Source organism: Ochotona curzoniae, unplaced genomic scaffold (genome assembly GCF_017591425.1).
Source record: "Ochotona curzoniae isolate NIBS_2020 unplaced genomic scaffold, NIBS_Ocur_1.0 patch380, whole genome shotgun sequence".
In the NCBI taxonomy this organism is placed as follows: domain Eukaryota; kingdom Metazoa; phylum Chordata; class Mammalia; order Lagomorpha; family Ochotonidae; genus Ochotona; species Ochotona curzoniae.
This window is the reverse complement of record NW_024466951.1, coordinates 335,439-361,910: the sequence shown is the minus strand read 5'-3', so window position 1 is coordinate 361,910 and position 26,472 is coordinate 335,439. Positions and strand designations below refer to the sequence as shown.

At 44.7% G+C, this 26,472-nt stretch overlaps 2 protein-coding genes across 2 annotated transcripts in view; one reads left to right on the top strand and one right to left on the bottom strand.

The window, feature by feature from the left end:
• Positions 1 to 3,710: 3,710 nt before the first annotated feature.
• Positions 3,711 to 5,467, bottom strand: LOC121167522 (interleukin-5-like). The gene is made up of 4 exons (XM_040996979.1): positions 5,324 to 5,467; positions 5,097 to 5,129; positions 3,898 to 4,026; positions 3,711 to 3,809 (listed from the first exon to the last, which is right to left on the bottom strand). Exons 1-4 carry the CDS (start codon positions 5,465 to 5,467, stop codon positions 3,711 to 3,713), a joined length of 405 nt encoding a protein of 134 aa, XP_040852913.1.
• Positions 5,468 to 15,353: 9,886 nt separating this feature from the next.
• LOC121167503 (DNA repair protein RAD50-like) overlaps positions 15,354 to 26,472 on the top strand; it is a 53,963-nt gene continuing 42,844 nt past the window's right edge. The window contains exons 1-2 of the mRNA XM_040996942.1: positions 15,354 to 15,495; positions 16,456 to 16,539. Coding sequence (XP_040852876.1) covers positions 15,367 to 15,495; positions 16,456 to 16,539 — 213 coding nt within the window. The 5' untranslated portion in view covers positions 15,354 to 15,366. The remainder of the gene's footprint in view (positions 15,496 to 16,455; positions 16,540 to 26,472) is intronic.

Below are 26,472 nucleotides of genomic sequence, written 5' to 3'. Positions count from 1 at the left end.
TCCATTTTGTTTGTTTTCTAGAAGGTTGTAGGTGTTTGGAATCTCATCTGCTGAGCATTTGGGAAGACTCACCTGGAAAACCATCTGGATTTTGTGTGCTCCCTGAGCAAGCATCAGGAAGCATGGATTCTGTTTCTCTCAAGGTTCTAGATTTGTTCAGAGTCTGCATCTCCTTGCCTTGATTGTGGGGATTTGTGTTTGCACTGGACATGTGTTTGTGGCCTACTTAGATCGCCTGCACTGTCTGCCTTCTGCCTGCACTGCCCGTATTCACTCCCCACCTACACCACATCACCCCGATGAAATGACCCACCTGGGCCTAGGATGGGACCAGGTTGCTGTCCATGGCCAAGGGTGCAGTCCACAAACACGGGGAAGCAAATCTGAGTGGAGGAAGCCGTGACCACTGTGGAGTCAGGGAGGAGGGTAGCCTGGCATGTGTGCCCCCTCCTCTCTGATCCTCTCTCTGCACTGTTGCAATGTCTGCTCTGGTTGATTCTGTGGAGTGGTGGACAAACAGCAAATTGCGGGTGGCCATGGCTACTGGATGATCAGACTAGGCCTAAGACCAGGAGTACAAAAGTACAGGAATAGAAAACAAAAACAAGGGCTGGGAAGCAGAGGGAGTAGAACCCATACTGCCTTCTTCCTGCAGCCTCCTACTGACAGCCAAGGTCAACATATACCTCTGCCAACCCAACAGCAGGTTGAGAAAACAAGCAACAAAGGTAGGCCCCTATGGGTGCTACAGTCTGCTTGCCTCCACCATGGCTCTTCCTCCTGCTCCATCCGGCAGACACTCAGAGCACCATGGAAAGGACTGGCGGCCACATACAGCTAGCTTGGACATGCCACGTGCATGCTGAACTCCAAAGGCCAAGGGAGGATGACGTCCTGAGAAATCATGGAAGGTTTGCAAGGAGACAACACAGAGTCTGGATCGCAGCTGTATCAAGCATGAGTTGCATGTTGTCAGCCAGCTGAACTCCCTGAGTCCTCAATGCCCTATCGTAGGCACTGGCCCTCCCCGGCTTGTGGTGAGAAGTAACTGGCATGGTGCTAGAAAGGATCCAGAAGAATCCTGTACCTCACTGCAGGTTCCACATTAGGTGGTAGTTTGCTCTCCCTGCCCTCTTGGGAAGAAGCCGGAACAGTGTGAGTATTCCTTGAGGGTTGATTGTGGTAGGGCTTGGTGCCCTCTGCTGTCTGTGGCGCATCCTTTACCCTCAAAACTACTCTTAGCAGTGTGACTTGGGCTGAGAGCCAGGCTAAGTGAGACACCTTACGGAAGAGGGGTAGAGGCCCAAGAGAGCCAGAGCTTCTGCAGAACGACCCTGGCTGTCAGTGGCCTTGGCAGGAGTGTTCCCGTGGAAGGTTCTTCCATGTCCCTCCACAGTTTAGCTTTGTGGTCCACACTGGCTCTTCTCACAGAGCAGCATCCATGGCTTCAGTGGGATAAAGCAATCTACCATTAAGGTAAGCTTTGCCTGTAGAAGCAGGACCCATGTAAGTGCCCTTATGTAACTCAGGGTCTGCTGGCCTGGGTTCAGGGCACAGCTGATGTGATTCGCAGCAAAACCATTTCCTCCAGCCAGGTGTACCTCAACATGCCTTTGTTTCTGCAGGAAAAGGAGAACCAGGTGAAGAATCCCAGTTTTTTTTTCCTTTAAAAACCTTGACACATCTAACAAGTTCCGTTTCTGTAACTTACAAGAGTCTCAATGGCTTTTGGCTTCTTTAGTACCAGGAGGTTGGGGAGCGTTCATTTGTGGGGCTTTAGAGATGATATTTCAGTTTTAAATTTGCATAGCTGACATAAAACCCTGATCAAGAAGTGTGTGAGGGAAAGGAGAAAGTGAGGCTTTTGGGAAAAACAGATTATTCTCAAGTCAGGGAATGCGGTGTGTTTCCTGCGCTGATGGGCTGGAGGCCTGAAACTTGCTGAAGCTCAGTAACTGCTGAGTTGAATCAGCTCAAGATTCAACCTTTTTTGCAAGTGGGGTTCCTGTTTCCTGTCGGTGTCTACAGTGCCAGTATGGTGGTGTGTGCTGTTTGCCTTCTTGTTTCCTTACTAGCTCAGCTCCCACCATCTGGGGCTTGGCAAGGTGCCACTGGCTGTGTTGTGCCATTGCAAAGTCGTGAGCACCATGCGTGTCCTGGCTGGGAGGAAAATGCCATTTTGTCCTCAGAAGGACTGGCCTTTTCCAGCCTGGGAAAATCTGTGTGTGTTTGCTCTGGCTCTACCCCCACGCCTGGAAGCATGGAAGTCATTGCTTCACCATAGCAGCCCAGCACTGCTACCAGGCCTGAGGGTTAGGTTCTTCAGCTGCCCCAGCCCAGGACCTCTACTGCAGGCACATGCGTGCCTCTTGCTTGGCTCAGGGCCTGCAATTGAAACCCAAGTGTTGACTGAAAAAGACTGGGTTTTTCACCAGCTTCTTCCTCAAGGTCTATTTCCACAGCAAGGCATATTTTTAGAGAACACGTTTTCTGCTGCCTTGGAGGGGAGCCTGCTGACACACTCCTGGTGGTCATCAGCGGGCAGATGGAAGTGTGGTTGCAGCGGAAGCTTCTGGGCTGCCTTGGTTACGATGACCTGTCGTGGCTGGTGAGGGGGACATCTCCCCCTCCCTGTCCTAGGTGCTCTGGCTTTCCCCTGAGCTGGCAAGTTTGATTGGTCTGTCATTTCTTCTCATGGCTGGGCAGAAAATGGGTGAAAGGTCCCTCCCCCTGTCCCCTTCCCAGGACAAGTCTTCAAACTCAGGCAGATGAGCATGGCACCGAAGTCTCTACTTGGGATACAATATCCCACATCCAAGTGCCTTGGCTGTTCTGTTTCTGATCAAGTTCCCTACTTGTGCGCACCCTGGAAAGCAGCCCATGATGGCTCACATACTTGAGTCCCCACCACCTGCATGTGAGCCCTGGGCTGCTGACTTCAGCCAGGAGCAGCCCTGGGTGTGGAGGGTATTTGGGGTGTGAAGCAACAAGGAGGTAGGAGACCTCAACCTGCCAGCAGTCAGGTGCTCCCTCCAAAGACAGCTGTGCTCTTGTGGATGGTGCAGACACTTGTAACAATAAGACAGACAGACACCAGCAGCAAATTAAACCTGAGTTGCTTAGTTTCGTTTTATTGGAGCATAGCATAGCATGAAATAAATATTAATTTACCAAGATTTTTAATCACTTCATAAATAAGTTAACAGACATTTCACAGAATGTCACATTAAATAAAAGTGTTCCTATATCTGTTTTACCTGGGGTGAACTCTAGGAAAATGCTTTAATGATTCTAATGTCTGGAATCTGAGAGTACTTCAATTTGTGGAAAATGGAGAGAAAGAGTAAGTTTATTTTGGTGCCAAAAAAAAAAAAGTCCATGAATATATGGATTAAAAAAAAACCACTGTACACACATTTCTCTCTCGGTCTCTCTGTCTCTTTCTCTCTCTCTCTCTCTCTCTTCTCTTTTTTTTCTTTTGCACCATAGTTGGTTCTTCCAATTTCTTATTTTCCACAAAAATACAACTATCTATCTCAGAGCATGCTTCCTGCTTTTTTTGACAGGGTAGCACTGTGTTTAAAACATTCAATTTGCCTATGAAGCTTAATTACACTGAAAAGTAAGGCCCCACCCTTGACTGGCTCTTGTTACAACAAAATGCCCTTGTGCCCCTCCAAAAGCTTTGGCTACACTAAGCCAGTGCAGTCTCAGCTTTCTGTCATCCATTCCGTGTTTATCACGCCAAGAAACTCCCGCAGGTGGTCTAGGAATTGCTTCACCCTCCGTCTCTCTTCGCCACACTTCTTCTGTGGAAAGAACGGACAGTCAGTCTCATTGGAAACTGTTCCACCACGGCCAGACCAGCGTAGCTGCTGCCGAGTGTCTGCAACTTACTTTTTGTTGGTCGATGATTTTTTTAATTCGATGCAAATTTTGGAATAGTTTGTCCAGAGCCTCGCCCCGCACAGTCTGATTCTTCAGTGTGTCTATGGCCCGAAAGGTTTCCTCGATGCACAGATGATGCTGAAGGAAGAGGGTTTTTAAAGGGAAACAATCAGAATGAGGAAATGATATTCAGCACTTCCGACATGCCCACAACACACACATTACAAAACATCGTGTGAGACGCAATGAACGCACACGAGGGTCCTAACATGGCTTCAGAGAAAAGAGAATTAAAGGATAGATTTATGTTGGTGGGGAAAAAACCCTTTGAAATGCATATTATAAAGTATTTTATAATATGCATTTCAATTTTTTGAAGATTCTGTGTATGCATGGATTTACAAGGTTTTTTTTTGACACCAAAATAAACTTATCTTTTACTTCTGTTTTCTACATTTTTTTTTCCTATTAAAAATGTAGGGAGAAATTTAATCCAAAAAGTGAGACTTTACTTGATTTTGTGTGTGTGTGAGTTTAAAGTTTCTGTATTCAAGGAGTGCTATACAGGTTCCTTTGCCAAATGGCAATTACCTTATACTGAGATAAAATTTTCAGAAGGATGATGAATTTTAGTGCTGAGGAATGCAGCAAACAAGGCTAAGTCATGATTTAGGCGGAAGTCAAGTGTTTAGCAAGTATAATGCAATTGCATTTCTGAGTGAACTCACCCCAGTGTTTTCTTCGGTAGTTCTAGCTGGTAATTTTATTCCACCAGACAAATGAAACCATGTATTTTACGTTTTAGCATCACTGTGACCCAATTTAAACATGCATAATGCCACTGCAAAGTCACAATCATTAAAGATGTAGAAATCATTAATACAGGCATGTACTATGTATCTTAATGTCTGCTTATCATGATTCTGGAATATAACCCTACGTTATAGCACTTTCAGAAAGGTGTCGGCGTGAGGAGTGCAGGTGCCGGTCCCTCAGAGTGGAATTCTCAGGAAGAGACCCCCCTGACACAAGACTCCATGGGATGGAGAACTGACAAGTGTTTTAGGATTCTAATTGCTTAAATGCCATTCCTCAGATAGATACAAGTATTTACATTCACATCTGCACGCATGAAACCAAAATAAAGAAAATCAAATGCTTGTGATGAAAGCAGTTTAGGATTTAGAATATGAACCACTATAACTTACGTTTTTATGGGCAGGAACAGGAATCATTAGGGTCTGAAAAGGAGAGAAAATGCAGTCATTTTCAGAGCACGCATAACTTGGGGTGTAACGCTTGCGAGCTGTTCTCTCTGCATTACAGCGTGCTCACCATGTCACTGTCTGTGCTGTATCTCCAGGCAGAGTCACTGGACCACTATGAAAGTTATTTCTGCATTTTAAAGATTATAGAAATGTTTTAAAAAGATTACCTCGTTGCCTGTCAGCAGCGTCTGATGTGTGGAGAGCAAGGACAAGGTCTCTCTGACCAGCATATTCATGGGGATTTCCATGGTCATGGCGCCCACACAGACAGCTCCAAGGGCCAGCAGGGTCCAGCACGGAGGACTTCTCATCGCTCAGAGCTGTGCAGTGCTTGCCTTCCACAAAGAAAGTGTATCGCACAAGATTGTATCCTCTACCAATTTATTGTCTGTCTTTGAGGAAATGAATAATTTCTAGCAATCAGATAGAACACGGTAATAACATTTCAGTGAAGCTAATGTTTTCCAACGGTTTACAACCTTCAAGAATAATTTTGCTTATTGTTTCAATACAAGCAAAAAATCCTATTTCATTGCCTCTTTTAAAAATATTTTCTATCATAAGAGAAAATCTATGAGTTGCTGCATTTGCCTTGATAAGCATCAGAAAGTTGAATTTCCTCTTAAAGGATGTGCGTAAGAAGGAAAAGTCGAGTATGAAACATTAAACAAGGTTTTAGGCTAAAATCCATAAATATTGGGAATGTTCCCTTAGGTTGAGTAAATTCTGCCACTGTTGTGGTACAATTGACCTATTAAAAAAATTGGGGGGACGGCGCCAGGACCCCATATGGGCACCGGTTCCTGTGCTGGCTGCTCCATTTCTGAACCAGCTCCCTACTTGTGGCCTGGGAAAACAGCGGATGACCCAAAGACTTCCATGTAGGAAATCTGGAGCGGACTTTGAATTGGCTTATCTCCAGCCTTTGTGGCCATTTGGGGAGTGAACCAGCAGGTGGAGGATCTTTCTCTATGTTCCTCTTCTCTGTAAATCTCCCTTTCAAATAGTAATAATAATTAAAAAAACACACACACACCTTAAAATAACTGAAAGCAGATACCATCTGCTTCCATCTTCCTGCTGGTCACAACACTGGCCGACTGGTTTCCCACATAAGTGGCAGGGACCCAGTTATGTGAATTAATATTGGCTGCCTTCACTTCAACAACTGCATTAGCAGCGAGGTAGAGATCACCAGGGGCCTGGACCAAGGGGTCTCAAGCAAGATGCTCTCTCCGAGCCAAGGCTGCACCCCCAAAGGCTAAGAGAGGGTTTCTTCTGGCTCCTTTTGATACCTTTGGGTTGTGCCAAGCAAGTGTGGGCTTCCAGAGAGGCTTCCAAGGAATCCTCCAACCACTGATTGTTCTAGCACCTTAAGCTGGCCGAGTTCTGGGTGTTTGTGCCTGCCTTGGGTTTTCCCAGGTCCCCCAAGTGGTGGTGTATTGAGATTGTATAGTACCAGCCTTCAGAAAACAAGCAAAGACTCACCAGCCACTTAACTGTTCTTAGGACAGTGATGCTGTTGGCTCTGCAAAGGAGAAAACCGTTCACCGCTAAACTGCAGTGTGCAGCAGGTGCTATGCTGCTCCCCCGAGCTTCTCCAGGGGATACATTGGACTTGCACTGCTAGATCACCCCATCTTCCAGAGCTGGCCAAAATCCTGCTCACTGTGTATACTCTCCCAGTGTCCAAATGTTGATGACTGTGTAGCGTAACATTGTACAACCTCTGGTTTACAACATAACTGTGGGTTCCTATGGAATATCTAATTACAAAAATTCCCACCAAAATTAGTGCTTACCATTTTAAAAGTGTTGCTGAAATACATATGCTAATATCTACCAACTTTACTTGAACAATTGGCATTGTTAAGTATAGTCATAATGTCATTCAACACCTTTTCAGAACTATTTGTGTTCCAAAACTGAAATTCGGTGACTCTGAAGCAACGCACAATACTTTCAGTCTTTCTCACAATGCCATACGGCACATAATCACACAACAACCATCTTTTTATGACTGGCTTAATTCATTTTGCATAATAATGTCTATCCTTTAAGTTCATCTAGATGGCATAGCAAGTCAAAATTTCCTTCGTTCCTCCTCCAAGTTAAATTGATATTCCGCTGCTGTAAATAATGGATTTTGTCTGTCCATTTGTCTGTTTAAAGACACTTCCATTGTTTCCAGTCTGGACTGTTGTGACTAATGCTACTGGGAAAGTCGTGCCTCGACAGTGTGTGAGTCCGGTCTTCACCATCTGATCGCAAACTCCGAGTAAGGAATAGGAAATAATACCTATTATTATTATTTTTTTTAATGTTGCCACCGTGTAATCCATGAGCCAGTGGTGAATTCTACAAGAGAAAAGAAATTATTCAGAATAACAAAACTGAAATAAAAAAACATCAAAACACATGGGATACAGCCAAACAAACAAAAAACAGTATGGATCGGATTATTGAAGTTACACTTTCCATGCTGGTTTCCTTATATAAGAGAGAACATATGGTATTTGTTCTTTTGTGATTGACTCATTTCACTGAGCATAATGGTCTCTAGTTGGGACCACCTAGTTGTAAATAGTATAATTTCATTCTTCTTAATAGCTGAATAATATTCCATGGAGTAGATGTACCACAGTTTCTTTAACCACTCTTCTTTGGATGCACATCTGGATTGTTTCCATGTCTTTGCTATTGTGGATTGTGCTGCTGCAAATATAGGATTACAGATCCCCTTCTCATATGCAGATTTCACTTCTATTGGGTATATTCCTAGGAGCAGGATAGCTGGGTCATATGGCAGGTTTATTTGCAATTCTCCAAGCACTCTCCATACTGATTTCCACAGTGGTTGTACTAGCCTACACTCCCACCAGCAGTGAAGGAGGGTGCCTTTCTCCCCACATCCACACCAGCAGGTGTTGTTAGTTGAGTTCTGAATGTAGGCCAGTCTCACTGGAGTTAGGTGGTACCTCAACATGGTTTTCATTTGTATCTCTCTGATGGCTAGTGAGCCTGAGCATCTTTTCATATGTCTGTTAGCCATTTGAATCTGTTCTTTTGAAAAATGTCTGTTAATTTCCTTTGCCCATTTTGTTACAGGGTTTTGTTTTGTTTTGTTTTGTTTGCTGTCCTTGGGTTTCTGAAGCTCTTTGTAAATCCTGGATATTAGTCCCCTATCACTTGTGTAGTGTGCAAAAATTTTCTCCCATTCTGTTGGTTGCTTCTTCACTTTGTTAATTGTTTCCTTTGCTGTACAGAAGCTTTTTAGTTTGATGTAGTCAGGAAACAATATCTTTGAAAGAGTTCTATGAAGGCAAAATTTCAAACAAAAGTCAGCGACTTGTCTCAGGTGCAGAATGTCTCAGTAATTCAGGCTGATACTTCACTCGGAGGGATGGAGACAAGTGCATGGAATGAGTTCATTTTAAAGGGAGTGCTGCACAGCAAGGGAAGAAGAGCCAGAAGCTTGGCAGTGGAGAAATCAGATAAACACCTCAGCCAGGCCACATCAGCCCTGACAGTGACAAGTCGTGCTAATAGCATGCACCTTCGATGTGATAAATATGGCACACTGTCTCCATGGTCTTCCTCTCCAAAGCCTATAATCTCTAAGTGCAATAAGAACACAAAACATATCCATACAGAAGGACAGAACAGGTGACCCAAAACATCTTAAAGTCCATTTTCTATGACCAGAATAAAATACTTGAGGCTGGGTGCTTTATCTAGAGAATGAAGTTTATTAGCTCAGGGTTTTGAAAGGCCAAAAGAGCAGGGTGCCAACTTTCTGGCAATGTCACATCACGGTGGATGGCGTACTGCGAGTATGTGTGCTGGAGAGGTGAGAACATGGTGGGAGGCAGGAAGACAGAGGTCAAGAAGGGGCTGCTCTTGGACATCTATAGCAAGTTGTTCTTGCAGGAACTAGCCAGGACCCCAAGAGGACCACATTCGTCTCCTCTGAGGGTGATGTGCTTGGTGACCTAACCCCCTTGCGCCTGGATTAAAGCCCCAGCAGCTCCTGGGTCTCCACACTAGGGACTCAGATTCCCACATACAAACCCTTAAGGAATGCATGCTAAGCAAATGCAAGCCCCAGCAGCTATCAAAAACCTGCAAGGTCTGAAGAACTTGAGTGTAAAGGATGTGGTAACTGAATGAAATGTGGTATCCCATATGAGGCCAGGAGCAAAGTGAGGCTGGTAAAACTAAAGAGACAGGAAAAAGCAATCAAGTTTAGTGATGTTCTTGATTCCTTCGTTGTAATGAATATACCCCAGTAGTGATAGCAGTAGTGCAGGGGACTAGCTTCTGTGTAATCTAAAATTGCTTTGGAAGATCATTAAAAATATGTAAGGGCACGTCAAAAAGTTCATGGAAGTGGGACTAGAAGACCATTTTATTTTGGCACAAAATTTTTGAAATCAGTGCATGGCTCTTTTTTTTTTTTTAAGATTTATTTATTTTATTGGAAAGGCAGATGTACAGAGAGGAGGAGAGACAGAGAGGAAGATCTTCCATCTGATGGTTCACTCCCCAAGTGACTGCAACGGCCGGTGCTGAGCCGATCCGAAGTCAGGAGCCAGGAACTTCTTTCCAGGTCCTGCGCGGGTGCAGAGTCCAAAGGCTTTGGGCTGTCCTTGACTGCTTTCCCAGGCCACAAGCAGGGAGCTGGATGGGAAGTGGAGCCACCGGGATTAGAACCTGGCGCCCATATGGGATCCCGTTGCGTTCAAGGCAAGGACCTTAACCATTATGCTATCGCGCCGGGCCTGGCTTTTTTTTTTTTAATAACACATTTTTCTATTTACTTTTTATTTTATTTTATCTTTATTGGAAAGACAGATCTTTAGAGAGAGAGAGAGGCAGAGAGAAACCTCTTCCATTCACTCTCCAAGTGACCACAATAGCCAGAGCTGAGCTAATCCAAAGCCAGGAACCAGAAGTCAATAGCGTCCTCCAGGTCTCCCACATGGGTGCAGGGTCCTGAGGCTTTGGGCCATCCTCGATTGCTTTCCCAGGCCATAAGCAGGGAGCTGGATGGGAAGTAGAGCAGCTGGGACACGAACCAGAGCTCATATAGGATGTCAATGCTTAGAAGGGGAGCATTAACTAATTGAACCATCATGCTGGGCCCTCCATTTCCTGTGTGAAGATGGCTCACTACACTGCAAACTGAAGAGTTAATGACTGTATTTACTGTAATTATTAAATCCCTACTCTCTCATGTGCATAGGAATGCCAGGCACCTGGGACCTTTTTACTTCATCACTAGACTGTGATTTCCTTGAGAATGGACTTGGAGTTTGCATGACCCCTGAGCCCCAATAACTAGAACCTGACATGATGCAAACAGGTTTGCTAGGACTCCTGGGGGAAAAGATAGGGCAAGGGCCTAAACTATACACCCTCCCAATCCCCTCAAAACCCCCACATTATCTTAAGGGGAAAAGAAAGAAATTCGAAGTCAGCATTCTGGATTTTGAAGAATCATTGGTAGTCATGTAGCTTAGGACAATGAGAGTTATGTTAGACAAGATTATCTTGATGGGTAGCATCCATCCTTTCACCCTAACCTTTATCTCTGCTAGTGACTTGTAACTGACAACATGCTTCTAAAAACTGATAGCTGTGGTTTTTACTAACTGGGTAATAAGGTCAAATGACTTTTCCATGAAATGATTCTAATCAATCAATGGAGAATAATACACCGAATTTTTCAAGCTGACTACATGTGACCTGATAGCATCTCTTTCTTTCCATGAGTATTCTAACCTCTATGTTCTTCATCCTCAAGCATATCTTTAATATAGTTGGTTATTAAAGAAAGAAAATGATAAAAAAAAAAAAACACACTGAATTTCTTCCTCTTGGCATGGCAACTATTGGCTTGATAACATCCGGAAGTCTTCACTAATGCATTGGCAATTTTATAGAGGCACCGAATCACTGCAGTTGTATTTAGCTTCTTCGGTTATTAATATTTCTATTTAACGCTTTTATACCGTTTTCTATGTGCATTGACTGTTAGTACTAGTAGGTTAAACTGATGTACCACAGCTAACTTCATTTTGAGATTGGTCCTAGCAGTTCTCATTATTTAAAAATTTATTTATTTTTATTTGAAAGGCAGATTTACAGACAGAAGGAGAGACAGAGAGAAAGATTTTTCATCCACTGGTTCATTCCCCAAATAGCCGCAACAGCTGGAGCCGAGCTCATCAGAAGCCAGGAGACAGGAGTTTCTTCCAGGTCTCCCATGCAGGTGCAGGGACTCCAGGACTTGGGCCGTCCTCAATTACTTTCCCAAGCCATATGCAGGGAGCTGGATGGGAAATGGAACAGCCAGGACATGAAACGGCATTCATATGGGATCCCACACTCATAAGGCAAAAGTTTAGCCGTTGTGCCAGGCCCCTGATTTTTTTTTTAAGAGTAATTTATTTGACTTGAAGGTCAGAGTTAGAGAGAATGAGAGAAAGAGAGAGAATCTTTCATTCTCTGGTTTGTTTCCCAAACGGCTGCTATGGCCAGAGCTGCGCCTGTCTGAAGGTGGGAGCCAGGAGCTTCTGGGTATTCTTGGTCACAGGGGACTAAGTACTTTGCCCTTCCTCCTGTTTCTTCCCAGGATGTTAGTAGAGAGCAGATCAGAAGTGGAGAGCTAGGACATGAGCCAGTGCTTATATGGGATGCCAACGCCACATGTGGAAGCTTAATCTGCGGTCCTCTTCCGGGTCTCCCACGCGGGTGCAGGTTCCCAAAGCTTTGGGCCGTCTTCGACTGCTTTCCCGGGCCACAGGCAGGGAGCTGGAAGGGAAGCGGGGCTGCCGGGATTAGAACCGGCGTCCATATGGGATCCCGGAGCGTGCAAGGCGAGGACCTTTAACCACTTGCGCCACCGCGCCGGGCCCCCGAATTTTAAATAATGCTTCTAGAAACCTCTTGTAGAAGTTTTCGAAAATGTTATCTTTAAATTTTTTTGTTGTTGTTGTTTTCATTTATTTGAATGGTAGAGAACATGAGAGAGAGAAATTCTCTGTCGGTACATTCCCCAGGTGGCTTCCAAAGCCAGAGCTGGGCCAGGCCAACTCCATTTGGGGTTTCCTAGGTGGGTGCAGGGGCCCAAATACTTGGAATATTTTCTGCTGCTTTCCCAGGTACATTAGCAGGGAGCTGGGTCGGAACTTGAACTGGCACCCATATGAGATGCTCGTACTATAGGTGGCACCTTAATTCATTGCACCACAATGCCAGTGTGGACAGTTTTATTTTTAATTTGCTTTTTTTGGTACAGAGAAAACAAAACATTTTACTTATTTATTTTATTTTTCTAATGTCATGTATGCATCTTATGTGTGTCGATATTGGTTTCATCAATTGTAAAAACTACCACAGTAATGAGTGGGATATGCTAGTAAAAGAAATATAGAAGAAAAGGATGGATAAATGAGAAACCTCTCTGGGGAATTCTGTTAAATCCAAAGAAATGTTTTAATCGACATTTTTTAGAACTAGTAAGTTTAGCAAGTAGAGACCTTTTAAAAAATGTTCTGTTTGGGCCCGGCGCGGTGGCGCAAGTGGTTAAAGGTCCTCGCCTTGCACGCCCGGGATCCCATATGGGCGCCGGTTCTAATCCCGGCAGCCCTGCTTCCCTTCCAGCTCCCTGCCTGTGGCCTGGGAAAGCAGTCGAGGACGGCCCAAGGCTTTGGGAACCTGCACCCGCGTGGGAGACCCGGAAGAGGCTCCTGGCTTCGGATCGGCATAGTATCGGCCCGTTGCGCTCACTTGGGGAGTGAATCATCGGACGGAAGATCTTCCTCTCTGTATATCTGCCTTTCCAATGAAAAAATAATAAAAATAAATCTTTAAAAAAAATTGTTCTGTTTATGTTAGGCATTAATTATTTGATTGCAAATCTTTCATTTCAATCCTACATCTATCATCTATTATCTTAGTTTTATTATTGGTTTGTTGTTTCTTTTAAAAAATTATTTAAAAAATATAGAATATGACACTGTATCACGAATTCTTCCATATACATCCCAAAAATACTTTCATCCATAGCAAAACAGTAACATACCTACACAAACAAATGAATAGGTCATTCTTTTCATAACATCTAATTCTATCTGCTAATTTCCCTATGTATTCTCCATTTTTTCCCCAAATATACTATTTATCTATTTGAAAGACAGAGCACAAAGAGGGGAGGAGGAGACATATTCCTGCTGTTGGTTCACTTCCCCGATTGTCTCAATGGTTGGCACTGGGCCACGCTGAATCCAGGAGCCAGGAACTCCATTCTGGTAGCTCCATGGGTGGCAGGGACCCAAGAACTTTAGACATTGTGTCCTGTTTCCCAGGCGCATTAGCAGGAAGCTTGGATCAGAAGCAGTGAGTTAAACTGGTCCCCAGATGAGCTGCTGGCATCACAGGCAGCAGCTTAACCTGCTGTGCCACAACGCCAGCCTCCATTTCCACTTATATATTTTATGCAACTGAGCTCCATAGTAAATAGGAAAAAAAAATAAATCTATACCTTATTTAACTTACTACTTTAGTATCAGGGTGGATGAAAATCCAGGTATTCCTGAAGGCAATAAAAGGTCTGAAATGTAATCATCTCCCACTTATAAAGAAATGAACAATACCTGACATAATACATTGTATTCCTCTAGCCTCAGTATGAAATTCTAAAGCCATATCCTATGCAGTTTTGCTAAAAACAAACCAAACCAACTTGGATAGGAAGTGGAGCTTCTGGGACTTGAACCAGCACCCATATGGGATGCTGTTGCCATGGGTAAAAGCTTAGCTTGCTAAGCTGTGTTGCTGGCTCCTGTTTGTTCTGCTTTTAATTTGCACTTTTAGTTTGTATTTTCTGTAAATTTTCCTATAGGTCCATACGTGTGATATTCTTCCATTAAATTTGTTTCCAAGAAAGAGATATTCTCAACTACTTTTGAGACAGGTCATTTCTTTCCTTACTGATTTTTCATTTATTTATTTAAACGCAGAGTTGTAGACATAGAGCGATAGAGGAATGCCTTTCATTCACTGATTCACTCCCCAGATGGCCACAAAGGTGGGGGCTGGGCCAGGCCAAAGCAAGGAGTTTTTTCCAACTCCCAAGTACTTTGGGCCATCTTCCACTGCTTTCCAGGCATTTTAGCAGGAAGCTGGATTGGAAACAGCAGCCGGTACCCCACTGGCTGCCCACGTGGGACATGAGCTTCAAGAACTGAGCCAAAGCACAGGTCCTTCTCCTTATTTTGTCTGTTCCTTGCCCTGTATAGTGCTGCTGATTTCAGTCGATTTACAGTCTTCCTATTTCCAGGCCAGAACACTCAACTTTATTATTATTATTTTCATTTTTCAATTTATCTGAGAGGGAAAGAAAGAGTTCCTATCAACGGTTCACACCCCTGGTGCTGGTGGCCATGCTGGTCTCCTTGTTACCTGGGCCACCTCTGCTACCTTCCAGGGTCTGCAGTGGCAGGAAGCTAAAATCAGAAACCAGGCAGGAGCAGAACCTGTAATGTGACCCCTGTGTCTTCGCCTCTGACTTGTTTCCAAGTTTCTCAAAGTTTTATTATAATAACGTCCTCGGTGTGTAACAGGGAGCGTGACGAGAGAAATGCCAGGTGTTACAACTCTTGATGTTCCCGCAGAGTTTGTGTTTTTTCCTGCTACCCAGCCCCGGGAAGGAACCAGGAAGCCTGCAGGCACCTGCAGCAGCACCTGACACCAATACTCGACCGCCAGCTGAGCGGCCATGCGCGCGCCGCACGAGCCCCGACTTCCCGGCGTGCCCCGCTCGTGCGCCGGCGCGAACCGTAGGCTACGGCTGCTTGCGTCACCGCGGCGCAGCCGACGCGGGAAGCTGCGAGCTGTGGCGGTCGCGGGTCGCTCGGCCTGTGGTTCTCGTCCGCCGCGGGCTCTCCCGGCCCGGCCCCTGTCCGTGCCTTCGCCCCTGCAGGCCCGGAAGGAAGCCGGCGCGGGTCGGGAAGGGCTTCCGCCAAGGCCTCCGCCCGCCCGGCAGCTCCCGCTCCGGTTGCGGCGCCCCGGCCGGGTCTTCCGGACGCTGAGGGTCTCGGTTCCTGGCGTCGCGCCCCGACCGCGCTCCTGCGGCTTCCCGGTTAAAGTTGGGGTGAGAACCCAGGTGCTTTTCTCTGTGTAGGTTAAAGAGGCGTTTGCAAACATGTCCCGCATCGAAAAGATGAGCATTCTGGGCGTGCGGAGTTTTGGAATAGAGGATAAAGATAAGCAAATTATCAGTTTCTTCACCCCACTCACGATTTTGGTTGGCCCCAACGGGGCGGGGAAGACGGTAAGTCCTGAGTAAAGCCATGTGCAGTTTAGGGGGTCGCCTTTAGGGGGTCCCCCGGACGGCGTGTCCGTGAGTAGGAAGGAGGCATCCCCATGGCTCCGGGCGCGGAGGGCCCAGAAGGAACCCCTCTCTGGCAGTGGTTTTTCCAGCCACAGCGGCCCTAGGCGTTCGGACCCCCCGGCCTCGCCAGCTCGCAGCACTCCCAGGTGCCCTGGGTTCTTTGCTCCCAAAGTGTATCGCCCACCTTCCTGGCACTTGTCCGCACTCGGGAATCCCACTTAACAGTTACAATATGTAGTAAACGCAAGACTCAGATTCTGACTGCCCAAGCACCAGCAAGTGGCTTCTTCACTGGACCTTGAAGCCGGAGCATTGGGGATGGGGGTTGGAAAACTGCGGCTGGCTTGGGGTCTGCCCTCCGCACCCTCCGCCTGCGTGGGGGTTGCAGTCTAGCCTGGAGCAGGCTCCTCTCGTTTCCGCTCACGTGGGGAGTTGTTCAATCCTGGTTATGCCCTGAGCCCTACTGGAAGGGATGCTAGAATAGCCCGATTTTTACCTCCTCCACTGTTAGCCATGTGACCCAGCTACCCAATGCCGGAGTGGCTTCATTTACGAAAGGGTAACCTGTGGTTAATGTGAGAATTCAGTCACTTATGTTAGTATGGGACTTGACACGCAGAAAGCTGTATCTGTTTGCTATTGTGAAGTTTAAGGTTCCTAATTGGAAATAGAGGTTTTTTTTCCACTAAAATTTTACTTTAAGACATCTTTTTACAGCACTAAAGTATGTGTAGCTTTTCTGTAAACTTGCAGTAATTCTTGTAAAAACCTTATTTCATTTTTATTACAGAACTATAATGCTTTATCTTCTTTTATAGTCGTATTGGCAAAATGCTTAGTAATTTTGATGCATGCCTGCAGTTCTTGTATAATTAAACACTACCATTTCTGTTCCTTTAGACTATCATTGAATGTCTAAAATATATTTGTACTGGAGACTTCCCTCCTGGAACCAAAGGAAATACGTTTGTTCATGATCCCAAGGTAATGGTGCTAGTAAAATTTTGTATGTTTTAAAATAATACTTATATAATTATAAAATGATATAATCATTACATAAAACCTGGCAATGAAAAACTGCAAACAGAGGTGAAGGTGCTGGTGCAGTGGTATAGCTGGCTAATCCTCCTATACCAGTAGCATCCCATGTGCCCCCCCAAATTTTACCACTCAAGTGAAATGAATAAATCTTAAAAATAAGTGCAATGTGGATGGCTAAAATCCTCCCCTTGCAAGCTCTGGGATCTTCTTTGGGTGCTGGTTCCTGCCCTAGCTGCTCCATTTCCCATCTAGGTCCCTGTTTGTGGCCTGGGAAGGTAGATAGATACACCTGTTTAATTGCTAATTGTTTGCTTCATCTGTTGATCGTTTAAGTAGCATCCCCCTTTTTTTTTTAAGATTTACTTATTTTTGTAAATACTTTTATTGGAAAAGCAGATTTACAGAGAGAAAGGAGAGACAGAAAGGTCTTCCATCCATTGGTTCACTCCCCAAATGGACAAAACAGCTGGAGCCAACCTGGTCCGAAGCCTAGAGCTTCGTTTGGCTCTACTACAGAGGTGCAGGATCCCATTGACTTGGGCCATCCTCCACTGCTTTCCACAAGCAAGCAGCTGGATGGGAAGTGGAACAGCCAAGACATGAACTGGTGCCCGTATAGGATGCTGGTGCTTGGAGGTGGAAGATTAACCAGTTGAGCCATTATGATGGCCCCAGTAGTATCTACTTTGATGTGATTAAAGAATACTTTGTGATTTAATGTATTTATGAATGTTCCTCTTAGAGGTGGCACTACTGTTGTTGACTTCAGAGTCTTTTCTACAGTAATTGTTTATTCCTCTTTCCTCAAACCTACAGTTAACACTTAATGATCTTGCCTTGTACTTCATTGAGAAATCAGAGGAATCAAATGTAGTTCCCCTAATTTTATAATTGTAGAACTACCAAACTACCCTACCTATGTGAGCAAATTATTCACCACTGAGTGGAGAATTGTTGCTCTCTTTACTGAACAGCAGCCACCCTGCAGGCTGGTTCCCATTGCTCCCTCTTGTTAGAAAGGGTGTTGGCTCTTTGTCCTGTGTCGGCAGTTCATCCCTCTTACAGGAGGATATAAACGTGTTCTGATAGTTCCAATCTTCAAATAAAGTACTCTCCCATACAGCAAGTGTTGTGGTGACACCAGCATCCCTAAGAGTGCCAGTTCGAGTCCCAGCTGCTCCACTTCTGATCCAGTTCCCTACTAAGGTGCCTGGGAAAGCAGTGGAGGACAGCCCCAGTGCTTGGGCTCCTGCTGGTGTTCCAAACTCTTGGCTTCTGCATGGTCCCGCCTCAGTCACTGTGGCCATCTGGGAGTGAACCAGTGCGTGGAAGATGTCCTCTCAGTCTTTCAAATATAAGTTCCCCAAAAACCAAACTGCTTCTCCCTTTATTTCAAATCATACCTAGCTATTACTGTATCTTCTAATTTTAACAAAATTGACTCTTATTTTCTCCTCATTTTGCTCTGTTGAGATTTTTTTTCCTTGCCATTTAAACTGATCTTAGAAGGTCACCAGTAATCATAGTGATACCGGATAGAGTGGTCAGTTTCTAATTTGCATTGATTTCTCAGTAGATTTGGTGTAACTGGTTGTTTCTTTTTAAAGAAAATGCTTCCGTTGTGGGTTCTGTAAACACATCATAGTCTCAGGATTTTCTCCAGGTTGTGTGGCACCATCTTGGTCTTTACTGGTTCCATTTTGGCTTCGTTTCTGACTGTGGGCATGCTGCAAGGTGCAGGCCTCTGTGCACCTCTCTGTTCTCCTATCTCCCCTCTCGTTGGGTGGTCTCTTCCAGTCATGACTTTAAGCCCTGTTAGTGTTCTTGTGACTCCCAGAGGTGTGTATGTTTTCCTGATCTTTCCTAAGCTCTGAAGATGTGTGTCTAGCTGTTTTGGAGGATATTTAAAAGGCATCTCAAAGGCAGATCAGATTTCTGGAGAAAAGGAGAGACAGAAAAATCTTGCATCTACTGGGTTACTCCTCAAATAGCTGCAATGGCTGGAGCCGAGCTGATCTGGAGCCAGGAGCTTCTTCCGCGTCTTGCACACGGGTGCAGAGGCCCAAGGCTTTGAAAAGGCCGACCTTTACTGCGTTCCCAGGGAAAAATCAGGTATAGTTGGGAAGTAGAGCAACCCAGATACAGATCTGCGCCCATATGGGATCCCAGTGCTTGCAAGATGAGGATTTAGCTATTGGGCCATCATGCTGAGCTTAAAACATGCTTCATTTTCTGTACTGCCATCTTCCCTGATTAAGTGTACTACCAGCCTCAGAACTCTTAGAATGTAGTACATGATGCAATCATTTGCTCTAGGCAAATGAAAAAAAACTTGTGTGCCAGCATTCATTTATTCCTTCTAGCCTGTTTCCAGTTCATGAGCAATTCTGAGCTACCCTTCTAAAAGTACGTCCACTATTTGTCCTTTTCATGCTGTTGTCACTTGTCCAAACCACTGTCATCTTGCTTGGAACTATTACGGTAGTCTTCCAGCTTGTTTTTCTGCCATCTTTTTTTTTTTTTTTTTATACTGGAAAGTCAGATATACAGAGAGGAGGAAAGATAGATGGGAAGATCTTCTATCTGCTGATTCACTCCCCAAGTGACTGCAATTGCCAGAATTGAGCTGATCTGGAGCCAGGAGTCAGGAACTTCCTCCAGGTTTCCCATACAGGCGCAGGGTCCTAAGGCTTTGGACCGTCCTCAGGCCACAGGCAGGGAGCTGGAAGGGAAGCGGGGTGCTGGGCCTCAAACTGGTTCCCATATGTGCAACGTGAGGACTTTAGCTGCTAGGCAACCGGACCGGGCCCTGCCATCATTCTTGAAGAGCTCTCTCTTGCATAGCAGAGTTACTTTTTACATGTTCATTCAGAGCGAGTGAGTTGTCCAAAATCTGAGGAAAGACTCACAGTCAGTGTTAATGCTGAGTGCCAGTGTTAATCCTATGAGAAGGGAACATGCATGTGTTCAGGGAATCAGCAGAAGAAACAAAATGATGAAGGAAAGAGTTGTAGAGAATTAAGTCAAAAAGATGGAAAGGATGGAAAGGATCGCATCATCTTATACATTGAATTCTATTCTGATTTAAATAGGAGTCTTGAAAGATTTTGGGTGGGGAAAAGATGTGACATGATTTGTATTTTAAAATCAGCGAGGCCTAGCGCGATAGCCCAGTGTCACGCCACCTCCAGCAGAGCCTGCGTGAGAAATCACCAGGCCGAGGTGGAAGCTTCAAGGAAGGATGCTTCCTGGATTCGGCTGCATCTCTGGTGGTCTTGACATTCCTGACTGTACTCTTTGCTCTTATCTTTATAGCTGGAATAATACTATTTATGTGTGACAAAGGCTCAATGTTCCTTTACAGTTCTATGAAGCCTTCTGACAGGAGACTGGACAAGGATAGCAAGCAGTATGAGAAAAACTATCAAGTCACTAGCTTTAACAAACCTACCTGGGACTATTTTTGAGAATTCCTATAAAGATTATAGTAGAAATCTATAGCTTAAAAAGCCATACAGGAAGAAAAATAGGTTAATATTAAAACCAGTGTAAGGCACAAAACACAATGAGAGCTATCTGCTTAATGATTAAAACTGCAGCTGGTGCCAAACTGCGTCCACAAGAAATAGCAACTGCAGTCTGTCACCAGGCTGTTAGAGAACAATCTTTTCTCAACAGCCCCACTTACCTCCCTGGAATAATTGTTTGTAGAAATGTAACCACATGAATAATAAAAGAAAATGTCCCTTTGCAATAATTATTGTGTATAAGCTGATGCCTTGCTTTTGCAAAATGCACTCAGATACAACTGCCTTGAGTTGTCGCGTCACTCGCCGAATCCTTGCCCACCGTTCCCGGGGTCCTATTGCCATCGGACTGATTGCTTTTAGCTGAGCCAATCCGTAGTAGCCTGGTGGCTAAATCTTCACCTTACATCTCTGGGATGCCATGTGGGCACCAGTTCGTGTCCCAGCTGCTCCAGTTCCCATCCAGCTCCTTGCTTGCCCTGGGAACGCAGTCGAGGACAGCCTTGGGACCCTGTACCCTCAGGGAGACCCGGAACAAGCTCTTGGGTCCTAGCTTCTGATCAACTCAGCCTCAGTCGTTGTGGCCACTTGGGGATTGAACCAGTGGACAGAAGATCTTTGTCTCTCCTCCTTTCTGTATATCTGATTTTCCAATAAAAAATCTTTTTTAACAATTTTTTTAATAATAGTCGATCAGCCTGACTGAGTGATGATGGTGTGCCAGTGTGGTAAGCAGTAGAAGGGCAGAGAATTAGGGAGAATTGTGATGAGCCAGCGGCTTGGTTAATGTGGTATGGTGTTGCAGGAAACCTGGTGAAATGAGTATGGATTGGTATCCTGGTGTGGCTGGCAATTTACGAGTTGTATTTCAGAAAAAGAGAAGCTGCCCACAGTGGGGAGGGGGGCTGCTGGGAAGGACCAAGCTGTTAAGGCCTTGCAGAGGATTGTTTGTCTTTTTAAAAATTTATTTAAAAGATTTACTTATTTTTATTTGAAAGTAAGATTTACAGAGAGGAGGAGAGACAGGAAGATCCCCTATCTGCTGGTTCACTTCCCTGGTGGCTGCAGCGGCCAACTGGAAAAGAGCTGATCCGGAGCCAGGAGCTTCTTCCAGGTCTCCTGCGTGGGTGCAGAATCCCAAGGCTTTGGGCCGTGTTCAGCTGCTTTCCCAGACCACAGTCAAGGAGCTGGATGGGAAGTGGAGCAGACAGGACATGAGCCAGTTTCCATATGGAATTCTGGCATGTGCAAGGCGAGGATTTATCCACTAGGCCACTGTACCTGACCCAGTATTTGCATGTTTTTAACATGTTCTCTCCAAAGAGCAAACGTAGTAGTTATACATTAGCTGCAGTGAATGTGGGGCAGTCCTCACTTTTTTGTGAATAGTGAAATCTTGTCAGCAAATATTTGTTACAAGGGGGCATCCTTCCTGTTCTGCTCAGTGTGGGCCTGCTGGGAATGAGCTGTGGAATGGCATTAGTCGGGCCTGCTTTTGGTGCTGGGTTTCTTCAGTAGTAGTGGTGAGAAATGCTTGGATTTGGGATGCATTTTAACAGCAGAACTAACAGATCAGCTAATAGTGTATGAGAAAAGCATTAAGCCACGGTTTGTTGCTTGAACAAATGAATAAAATAGTTTATCATTTATTGTAATAGGAACTTGGATTTGTCTGGGTTTGGTTTAACATAGGATATAAATACCTGTTAAGTCTCCAAAGGAGATGTGTTGTTGACAGTTTGGAATCCTTCTTGGGGTGAGGTTTGGCTAATAAGAGGAAATTAGGAATTGCTATATGTGCAATTCTAATGTTAATTTTAAAGCATGATAAAGTCATGGGGAGTGAATGGAGAGAAGAGACAGTGTTACGGACTGGTGGGCAGTCTTGAGAAGGATGGACAAGCTAGCCTTCCGTGGCTTCTTACTTCAGTGAACAAAAGTGAGATCATTGAGAAAGTGTGTACTGAGACTAGAGAAGATGTGAAGTAGTTTTTATCTCCGGGAATAAATTGGGGAAATGTTAGAGAGTGGTAGGACAGCATCAGAGGGCCACTTGAGATTTACATGTGGAAGTTTAAGGGGAAATCAGTCAAGGGTTTGTGTGTTTCTTCATTCTTGAACTGTTTGATGGAAAACACTAAGTAGAGAAGTTGGATTAAACACAGGGGAGAATATTCCTGGCGAATGCAGTGAAGGGAATAAGCAGCACAGAACTGACCTGCTTAATGTATTTACTTTTTTGATCAGCTGCCTGTTTATAATGATTCTGCCACCGCTGTGCAGGGCACTGGACCCTGTCATGGGCTGACTCCCCTGCCCCATGCCAACCTTTTTCACCTTGTTAGACCAGTTGGTCCTTCCTAGATTCTTTCCCGTCTGTTTGTGGGCTGATACCATAGGCTGGATCACATGCTCATGCTCCAGTACACTCCTGCCAGTGACATTTTTTATGTTAAAAATTTATTTTAAAAGACAGAGGGCACAGCTAAACTGAATTTCTATGAAGGAACTTTAAGGACAACAAAATTGAATTTTTAAAAATTCCATATATTTCAATATTCTTGACTCATGAAATATGTATTTCAGAATTAAAAAAAAGGCAGAGGGATGAGGTGAGAGATAGAGATGTACCATTTGTAGGTTCAGTCCCCAAATAATAGCCCAGTCAGATCCTGGCACTTGCAACTCTGTACAGATCTTCCACATGGGTGACGGGGAGTAAGTGTGGGGGCCGTCTTCTGTTGTCTTCCCAGGAACATTAACAGGGAACTGGATTGGGAGTGGAACAGCTGGGGTTTGAAGCAGCACCCATATGGGATACTGACATTGTAGGCTGGAGCTTAAACCTACGTCACAACACCAGCACCAACCCCTCCCCTCTTCTTATGTTTGTTTTTAATGATTTACTTGTTTGAAAGTTGTAGTTACAAGAGAGATTGTTCTTCCGTTTGCTTATTCATTCCCAAGTGGCCGCAATGATTATAGCTGGGCCAATCCAAAGCCTGGAGCCCAGGTATCCATTTGGGTAGCCCACATGTGGCAGAGGCCCAAATAGTTGGGCCATAGTCCACTGCTTTCTCAGTCACAATAACATGGAGCTAGATCTGAAGTGGAGCAGCCAGGACTTGAACCAGGGCACACATGTGATGCTAGTGTTGCCAGCAGGGGTTTAGCTTGTTGAGATACAACACTAACCCCTCTTTATTTTTAATTTTTAAGATTTATTTGAAAGAGTAACGAAAAAGATACCTTCTGTCCAGTGGTTCACTCCCTAAATGACCACAATGGGCAGCTCTGGGCCAGGCTGAAGCTAGGAGCCTGGAACTCCGTGTCGGTGGCAGGGACCCAAGCACTTGCGCCATCCCCTGCTTCCTTCCCAGGTACATTAGCAAGAAACTGGATTGCAAGTGGAGCAGCCACGACTTGAACTGGCACTCTCACAGCTGACCTCTTAACGGACGCTGTGCTCTCTGATCTGAATCCCACACTGTCCCCTCCAGGGGGAGTGCTGCCCTCCTGGAGGTCCTGTTCAGAACTGCTGCCCTGCATCCCATACTCGGGGCTCTTGAAGCCCTGGGCCATGCCCAGGCTGCACAATCTCAGCTTGCTCAGGCTCAGCGGGCCCAGTCTAGGCTGAGCTGTCTCCCCACGTCCAGGAAGCTCGGACACCTTCAGTCTTCTGCCCCGTTGGTCCTGGGACTAGATAGTTTGCAAAGAAACGTGTGGTGTTTTTGGTTTGTTTGTTTTTCATTATTCTTAATTTGGTTAGAAATAGTTCTGAAATATAATAAAATTTGCTTTAGCAGATCAACTCAGTCTAAATAACTATTTTTGAAAAAAAAAAAACAGTTCTTTTTAGGTGATACTTCCTCAATAAAATGGCAGCTGCAGTATTGTGGTAAAATGCTGCATGATACCCTTTGAATTCTGTGAACTAATTGCTATTTGCCAAATGTTTAATCTTTCTAGAATAGTGAATGCTTTTTGCATTAATATATGTGTATTTGGTCTGTTAGGACTTCATGAACATTTTAGTAAACTTTTCTGCTGCATAGATAACATAGTTTAATTACATGGCTCTTTGGTTTAATTACTGTTGATTAAAATGCTAGGAATTAATACTTAAATTTGTGCATCCAGCAAAAATATCCTTCAGAAATCAAAGGTGAGGGCCCAGTGTGGTAGCCTGGTAGCGAAAGGCTTTGACTTGTATGCGCCAGGATCCCATATGAGTGCCAGTTAATATCCCAGGTGCTTCACTTCTCATCCGGCTCCTTGCTTGTGGCCTGGGAAAGCAGCAGAGGATGACCCAAAGCCTTGGGACCCCGCACCCGTGCATGGGAGACCTGGAGGAAGCTCTTGGCTCCTGGCTTCAGATTGGCTGAGCTCCAGCTGTTGTGGCCACTTGGGGGAGTAAATTATTGGACAGAAGCTCTTTCTCTGCTTCTCTTTGTAAATCTGACTTTCTAATAAAAATAAATTTAAAAAATTGAAGATGAAATGGAGAGCTTTTTCAGATAAATATTTTATCATAAGGAACTGGTACTGTGGCCTTTGCAGTTCCAGCATCTCATATGGGCAGCAGTTCATGTCCCAGTTCATGCTGTAGCTGCTCCAGTTCCAATTCAGCTCCCTGCTTGTAGCCTAGGAAAACAAAGAAATTGGCTCAAGAACTTGGGATGATCTTTATCTTTCTGTGTATGGAAAAGCAGGTTAGATTTACAGAGAGGAGAGACAAAAGATGTTCCATCCTCTGGCTCACTCCTCAAGTGGCTGCAATGGCTGGAGCTGAGTCCACCCAAAACCAGGAACCAGGAACTTCTTTCAGGTCTCCTATACACATGCAGAGTCCCAAGCTTTGGGCCATCCTTTACTACTTTCCCAGGCCTTAAGCAGGGAGCTGGGTAAGAGGAGCTGCTGGAACCCCATATGGGATCCTGGCACTTTGCAAGGTTGAGTATTTAGCCGTTGTGCCAGGTGCCTAATAAATCTTTGTTTTTTTAAACAAATTTATGCTTCAGTACTCACTAAAGAAAGTCTGTGTGACTGGAAATGACACTGGAGTATGTTGCTGTAGACCCTTCGCTGACAAACCTTAAACGTAAAGCCTCAGAAATTGTCTGTTGCTTATGAAAAGTACAATAGCATGCCAGAATGAAGTTCAGCATTCCTTAAAGGAATAAAAACTTTGACAGTGATTTGAAATTCTAATAAGAAGTTAACCAGGATGCAGAGAAGTGTGGAAGGCCTATAGTCAGAAAAATCAAGCATATCAACATATCCAAAAGTGAAAGGTAACAGGATTGGCATACAAAAAGCTTAAAATATCAGTGTAAATGTTACAAATATACTCCTAGATACACAGGAAAATGTGGAGAGGGAAATGGAAGAGTGTAACAAAAAGAATAAAACAAAAGGAATAACTTTTATCTTCTGAAGATCTATGAGTTGTTTGAAAGTTAGGAAAGACGGGGTTCTTCTTCCGCTGGTTCCCTCCCTCAGAGGCAGCTGTCGGGGTTGATGCCGGCCGAGGCAGGAGCTCCTTCTCGGTCTCCCCTGTGAGTAGCAGAGGCCTGAGCACTTGGCCGTCTTCTGCTGTCTTGACAAGAAGCTGGGATATGACCTGGTGCTCGTGGGATGCTGGCGTCTGTGACACAATGCTGGCCCCAGTGTTTTTTGGATATAATGATACAGATAGGTTAAAGTAAAAGGATAGGAAAAAATGTACTGTGTCAGCTAAGAACAAAGAAAGCTGGAGCTTCATGTGGGTGCTGTGGGGCAGTGGTCCAACCTGAGGCTTGGGCTTCTGCAGGGCAAGTTGGAGTGTGTACGTTGCAGTCCTTCTCCATCCAGTCTGCTTTCCTGCTAAGGAAAGAAACCATGAGTTCATACTGATGTGACACAGTGAAGGAAAAGAAAACGGGGAAAGGCCAAAGCCCTGTCTTAAAGGAGACTCCTGGCCAGTAAGCATAGAAGGAATATTGAAACAGGAAAATTATCTGGTGGTTATAATTCAGCAGTGATTGATAAAATAAGCACAGATTAGTATGATGAAGTGTGGGCTGTTCACATGGTCTCAGTGTGTCTCTTCCCCCCAAAACTTCCAATTTTTGAAGCAAAAAATAATTACTGGTAAAGAACCTGGCAGAGAAATGTTTATCAAGGGGTTGTCAAGCTGCTACCTCCAGTGATGAGATAAATTGAAAATTGGATCCACTCCAGTGAAATGGAACGGAGAAACTCATTTCATTGCATGCAGTTTTAGTAGACTAGGCATTAGGAAATACCAAAACCAGATTTTAGAAGATACACTTCAGACTAGTGGTTTGTAATTTTCAAAATTATTAAA